We start from the raw sequence: 7,179 nt of genomic DNA, 5'->3' as shown, positions 1-7,179 counted from the left end.
TCAGTTTGAAAAAAGTTAATGCCAGTGGTTAGTAAAGTGGCATTGAAACTTTTTTCTTTCATTGAAGTATTGTGCCTGTCGCTGCACACCTGCGTGTATAAATGTGTGATTAGATTTATTGCTGTGATTAGATTTATTGCTAACTGGTTATGGTATTTCACTACCATCCTGGTTGTGCAATAATCTAATCTGTTACGGCATACAATGTATTGCTTTGGAAATTTTATTTACGGTACTCTGTTTTTGTGGTGCAATCGAAACAAGTAAATTTACTAGGTTACAACTGACTTTTCTTTGTGGCAATAGAGCTTCAAATTTTAAAAGTACGGTACCTGACAACTACTGGCAACACTTCCCAACTGCAGTCGTTATTCGTTGCCTACTTCCCTCGTTGCAGTCATTGCATTGGTCCAATAAATGATCGGTCGCTCTCGTCGCAATGCCGTGGTTTTTTCAGTACTTAGAATAACATCGTAACTTAATCTTGTTAAAAAGATATTGCTGTGGGTTTAAACCTGTGCTTCTTAAACTTTTTTGGTTTTGTTATTTGTGCATTTGCAGTTTGTGTATTACTGTCAACTGGGGTAACTACGACAATGGGGGTAACAATGACTGCAATAAAATAGGTCTAGGCCTACTACTGCTGCTGTTATTAATGTTGAACATTCTGTAAATATTCTATGTAGAATTTGTACAGCACTGCGTTCTTTTAAATGGGTGCAAAATAGCATATTTGCATATTCAATAAAACAATGAAAACTATTAATACTACAAAAAGTGCTCAATGCCAAGCAAAAAGGCAAAGCAGAGCGAATTAAATCAAATGTATATAATTATATATATATTAATTATAATTATATTAAATATATGAATTAATTCTATTTGAATAAGACCTTCTGATGATCCGTTAGGTGAAACAATTTGTAAAGGCTTCAGATAGTAATAACTATATTTGATTGCATATTCAATATAATATTGCAAGATGTGCTTATTTGATTTTCTAATTTCTTGCCTTTAAATACATGTTCTTTTTTTAAAAATTCGTTTTGTTATCATTGAAGCCCCAGTGAGAGGATTTAATGATAAGCTGTTGCAAAATATTCACATCTCATAGTTGCCCCAACATTGAGGTAACTATGATAGTTTTTTGAAGTTTTATGAAGATACAAAGAAATAAAAATAAATAAAAAAATTTATTTTAGCTGATAGGCAAGACCCTAAATGTCATATGTTCAGAAGTTTATGGATTTCCAATCGGTATTTAAATTTTTACATCATAAAACATTGAAAATATTATCGTAGTTACTCCATTTGACGGTATTTTCTTGTTTTTGGATATGGACAGCTTTGTCTGATGCAAATAAATATTATTGTTCACTCCTGCTACCATCAACTGCTATAAAAGTTTGGAAATTTGAATGTTTTTTGTGCTTCCCAGTTCCAATTGATCCACAGACCTGTCCGTGGTGTGGTCTGGTTGTTAGGTGCAATAGCACATAACTGAAATGGCCACAATTAAGCTCCAGAGGAAGTTTTCAGTCCAACAATATACATTCCACCAAGCTAAAACTTATCAATCATGTGCTGATGATTACAAAGCATTGTAGTACAGACATGTCTATCACAATAGAGATGGTGGCATTTTCTGATAAATCGCTTTAGTACTGGTATTGTAAATCTATATTTTCTTTGTTATCCCAGATCAATATTCATAAATACAGTTCACATCCTAGCAACATAGTAAATAATGCTGATGTCAAAGTACATTTGTTGAAGTGGTGCCCTATTGAGTGTTTGACGATCATGATAGCTACACTCAACATAATTATATTTGGTATTTTAGTTTCAGCATAAAAAATATAATGCCAATTAATAGTACACTTTACAATTTGATCCGATGCTTTTGTGGGCTTTATTTTGTACTGCAAGGATGCATTCAAGTGGACTACATTGGAAAACACTTGTTTTCTAACATAAACCAATTTTTTGTAAGTTCAAGCATTTGAAATTTCAAAAACAAACTTCTAAAATACGGTATGATGTTGGCATGAGGACAAAATACTGTACTTATGTGACATGTATCCTTAATTGTAAAATCATTTTGCATGACTTGGTTTTGAATCTTTATCCTTGGACTAACTATTAAGCCTTAATAGGTTATTTGTGATAGTTTGGCATACTTGTAGAGGCTTTTGATGAAGGGTCGGTTACCAAGATTGGCAGAGTTAAGTTTCCTGATTGTTGAAGTGTTGTTGCCATGGAATTTTTCCACCTACTAGGTGCCGATGAATGGAGAGCATTCCTTAGAATACGTTACTCAAATGCACACCCTGAGAGTCGAACCAGCACCGCTTGATCTTGAAGCTTCTTGGTTTACGAGGTCATACGCTAACCAACTGAGCTAGCAGGGTGAAAATTCTGTCTATGTTTAATGCATCAATTTTGAGTAAAATGTTGCAGAAAAAGCAATTTATTTTACACAAACTTATACACACATTCTTATAATTTTGTTGCAAGTATTGATACTGTACCACTATGTTGTTTAATAATTTTGCAGACAAAGAGTTATTACACTTACGTCCATTCAATTCCATGGAGATTTATCGGATTGAGCCCTTCAGCTGATCAGTTTCGTAATGTGGTAGGATATGTTATATTAGCAACAGGTATTTTGAGCCGTGGTTTTTTTTGTATGTTTTGCATGTCATTAATGTAGTGCCTTTTAGAAATTAATGTCATTCTAACTTTTTCAGTGTTGCTGAGCCTCATGTAGTTACTGAAACTTGTAAAAATGATGTTTATTTTAGTGTGATCACAAGAAATATTATATAAAAATCAACAATGTACCGTGATGTAATCTACAGTATATTCAGTCTTCGAAGCACCAATAAAAACTCATGTTGTTGTCTAACTTAATCAATTGTAGCCCAAATGAAATGTTACAATTGCATATAAACAAAATAAAAAAGATTAAAGCTGTAAGGATTATTCATTTACATTGCTAAGGCCTACAACAAAAAGAATTCAGTGCGGTCCATCCCAAACTATTTGACAGCTGTTAAAAGGCCAAATAAAATATCTCAACTAACTTACTAACATTTTGTAAATTGCAAAGTATTATATGGTATACTGTACTGTATGATATATTTGCCACACCATAACCTTTAAAGATATGTGCAATTATTTTGTCTGATTCTGAACCTATCTGCTGTTTAACCTTAGCTCATTTTATTATTCAGGTATTTTACTTGTGCTCAATCTACGTGTAAAGCAATCCAGCACAGTGATGTGTGTATTGGGAGCTTGGTCAGTGTATGCACACATTCTTGCGAATGATCCTGTGTATACCGCTGTTCTTGGCGGTTTATTTTGTGTGCTGATGTTTGCTCTTGCATATGGTCGACCTCCTATCCATGAGAAAATTGATTAGTGATTCACAAACATTACATTGTGATCTTGCACTTCCAAAACCACAAATATCTAAGCTTTAGCGGTTATTACTATAAAGTAAAGTGACAAATGTCTGTCATTTTAATCATGTAAATGTACATTAAGTAAGAACATTGTATGGCTTCAGTCCATTTCTTTTATCGTTTTATAGATCTTATATTGCGCATTATCGCATGGTCTACGATTTTTGCCATGCTTTTAATACACGGAATGGCCCGTTTCGGTGAGTCCGATCCCTTAACGGGGGATTTTTTCAATTTTTTTTTTTAAATTATCGGGTACCGTAGCCTAATCATCATTGCCGTTTTAGGGTTAGAGGTTAAAAACTCACCGAATCAGACTCACCGAATAGTAGCAGACCCTTTAATACAAGTAAGCTGATGAACGTACCTAATCATCTGAGGCCTAACGTGGTTTCCGGAATAAACAAACAAAAACAGCAAGGCCATTATTGCCGAGAAACCGTAATGCTTTGGTTGCATAGTGCATACTAGGGTGTTGCAGGCGCCCCATGAAATTTAAACCTTAGTTTCACCATGCTTATCTTTTTTGTGGTACTGTGTTTAGATCAGTAGACCACAAATATGAAGTTTCATAAATTTTCATCGACGTTTACCTCCACCGCCGAGGCCATTTTGAGGCCCACTTTTTGAATTTTTTCAAGTTTTTTGCCGCTAGAGGGTAGTATATAAGTTTTGCAATATTGAAGGGTATATTTAAAAGATGCACTATGATGTTCTGAATTGTTAAAAAAAAAAATTGGAGAAATGGGATAAGCATATCCAAAAATATTCAAGTTTTGTCACCAATTTTTTGCACAATACTGCCCCTAGTGGTGAAAAGAAAAATTAAAATATCTTAAAAACTACTCATCATATTGTTATGGAACTTGCATGTACCCCCCCATTTTCGTGGGTAAGGAATTTGATTTTAGCAATATTTTTGCAAAATATTACCACTAGAGGGCGGTAATTGTAATTTTGAACTATTTTTCTGTAAAAAGGCGATATTGTTGCATTTTTTGAGCTATGCTATCTGAAGAATACAATTTCATGGCTTATGCACAACAAAATTTATTCAATTGTAAAGAAACTGCATGCATGCATGTACTATATCAATACATCTAAACAGGCCATGTGAGTCTTAGTTTACACAATTTACGCAAAGGCAGTTGTAGTGTTGTACGTCTTCACTGTGTTGATAAATGACGTTTTCTAAGATTTGGTATCTTTCTTCGATCTTCCTCCACTGCTTGAATATAGTTTTGCAGATTTTTTTCTTGATGAAGAAAGTCGGATACTAGTTTTACCCCTCTCTCTGCTGAATCATTGCAGACTCTGAGTGCACTTATGATACCATTAGCAGAAGCGGGTCTGCTACTATTCGGTGAGTCCGATTCGGTGAGTTTCTATCCTCTAACCCTAACCCTAAAACGGCAATGATAATTAGGCTACGGTACCCGATTTAAAAAAAAAAATGAAAAAATCCCCCGTTAAGGGATCGAATTCACCGAATCGGACTCACCGAAACGGGCCATTCCGAGCAGAAGCATAGCCATCACCTACTGTATTTCCCACTCTTTCGGGTGTTTGGCAAGAAAAGTTGTTTAAGTTTGCAAAAGTTCAAAAAACATTTTGCTGCTGGCATTTGCATAGGAGCACAATGACAATGAGTTATCATTAACAATGTCTGGCAGCTCTGGCTTTACCGTATCCATTACCAAACCTGTTTGTAACCTGGTCATGGAAACTTGCATTTAAATGCAGCAGAGTTCTAGCCAAAGCTTCCTTTTCATCCATAGTGACTTGTTCGTCCCATAGAGCTAAGCGGATCAGCTCCCCAGTTACATACCATGTGTGCCTATCTAAAGCTTTTAATTTTGTCTACTGCATCATAGCTTTAGATGTCACTTACCAGTTGCAAATCTTCTCGGGGTGCTGATGCAGCAATTAGACAGTTGAACCACCATCCATTAAATACAAAAGTCAACAAATCGCTCTAATTTTTGTATTTGTGACTTGGAAATGATTCCTTGTGGTAAAAAGTCTTGCAGCATTACTATCTTATAGCAATAGAGCTGCTTTCCCATCCACCTTGCTCGATGGACTGCACCGCAGTTCATGAAGTTGTACTGTTCACTGTTGATTCCAATGTACATTGTACAGTTGTACACCGCCATCAGGTCTAAAAGTTCTTAGTAGTCACCCCTCTGATAATTTTGCATATCTCTCAAAATTTATAAGTGCTTTCACTTTTCTGCTTTGGGTTGTTAGAAATTCTCCAAACTCTTGAGGATCTTTGGTATGCAGTACAGCTGCAGCATGTGGGGTTGCATTGAATCCTTTGTTCCGGAATCTTTTGAATAGTTCAATGCCTGGAGATCTTGACGTTTCGACTTTCAGGGCTTCCCACACATGAGAAAGTATAACTTCTCCAGTACGTTTTCTGCATGCTAGGCAGAGAAGTGGTTTGTCTAGCTTTATTTGAAGAAAAATGCATGCAGCAGAGAGATGGCTTGAAAAATGTTTTGGGTATTGTTTTAATTTTTTTTCTTTCTGGCCATCACTATGCTGCATGCACTTCTCTTCAAATAAAGCTAGACAAACCACTTCTCTGCCTAGCATGCAGAAAACATATTGGAAAATGTGGTCGAGCAAGGTGGGTGGGAAAGCAGCTCTATTGCTATAAGATAATAATGCTGCAAGACTTTCTACCACAAGGAATCATTTCCAAGTCACAAATACAAAAAATAGAGTGATTTGTTGACTTTTGCACTTTTGTATTAATTTAATGGATGGTGGTTTAACTGTCCAATTGCTGCATCAGCACCCCGAGAAGATTTGCAACTGGTAAGTGACATCAAAAGCTATGATGCAGTAGACAAAATTATCAGTGTTGCTGCTTTAAAAGCTTTAGGTAGGCACACATGGTATGTAACTGGGGAGCTGATCCCCTTAGTTCTATGGGACAAAAAGTCACTATGGATGAAAACGAAGCTTTGGCTAGAACTCTGCTGCGTTTAAATGCAAGTTTCTATGACCAGGTTACAAACAGGTTTGGTAATGGATATGGTAAGTCAGAGCTGCCAGACATTGTTAATGATAACTCATTGTGCTCCTATGCAAATGCCAGCAGCAAAATGTTTTTTGAACTTTTGCACATTTCAACAACTTTTCTTGCCAAACACCCGAAAGAGTGGGAAATAGATGATGGCTATGCTTCTGCTAATGGTATCATAAGTGCACTCAGAGTCTGCAATGATTCAGCAGAGAGAGGGGTAAAACTAGTATCCGACTTTCTTCATCTAGCAAAGCAAAAAAAAAATCTGCAAAACCATATTCAAGTGGTGGAGGAAGATCGAAGAAAAATACCAAATCTTAGAAAACGTCATTTATCAACACAGTGAAGATGTACAACTGCCTTTGCGTAAATTGTGTTAAGTAAGACTCACATGGCCTGTTTGGATGTATTGATATAGTACATGCATGCAATTTCTTTACAATTGAATAAATTTTGTTGTGCATAAGCCATGAAATTGTATTCTTCAGATAGCATAGCTCAAGAAATGCAACAATATCGCCTTTTTACAGAAAAATAGTTCAAAATTAGAACTACCGCCCCCTAGTGGTAATATTTTGCAAAATAATTGCTAAAATCAAATTCCTTACCCACGAAAATGGGGGGGTGCATGCAAGTTCCATTACAATATGATGAGTAGTTTTTAAGATA

General features: G+C 35.7%; 1 protein-coding gene across 1 annotated transcript; it reads left to right on the top strand.

The window, feature by feature from the left end:
• The first annotated feature begins 1,848 nt into the window (after positions 1–1,848).
• LOC145777645 (uncharacterized) lies at positions 1,849–4,185 on the top strand. The gene is made up of 3 exons (XM_082589078.1): positions 1,849–1,988; positions 2,558–2,666; positions 3,240–4,185. The coding sequence occupies exons 1-3, from the start codon at positions 1,863–1,865 to the stop codon at positions 3,428–3,430; spliced, it is 426 nt and encodes a 141-aa protein (XP_082445204.1). The 5' UTR covers positions 1,849–1,862; the 3' UTR covers positions 3,431–4,185.
• Positions 4,186–7,179: the final 2,994 nt, after the last annotated feature.

The sequence above is a fragment of the Aplidium turbinatum genome, chromosome 9, assembly GCF_918807975.1.
Source record: "Aplidium turbinatum chromosome 9, kaAplTurb1.1, whole genome shotgun sequence".
Lineage (NCBI taxonomy): Eukaryota > Metazoa > Chordata > Ascidiacea > Aplousobranchia > Polyclinidae > Aplidium > Aplidium turbinatum.
The sequence above is the reverse complement of the archived record's forward strand: the minus strand, read 5'-3'. Positions and strand labels throughout refer to the sequence as shown.

Excerpts from the sequence above, each read along its gene's own strand:
- LOC145777645 (XM_082589078.1), top strand. The coding sequence starts at position 1,863 with ATGCCAATTAATAGTACACTTTACAATTTGATCCGATGCTTTTGTGGG. Across the intron at positions 1,989-2,557 it reads CTAACATAAACCAATTTTTT|ACAAAGAGTTATTACACTTA; the intron begins GTAAGTTCAAGC and ends ATAATTTTGCAG. Across the intron at positions 2,667-3,239 it reads ATATGTTATATTAGCAACAG|GTATTTTACTTGTGCTCAAT; the intron begins GTATTTTGAGCC and ends TTTATTATTCAG.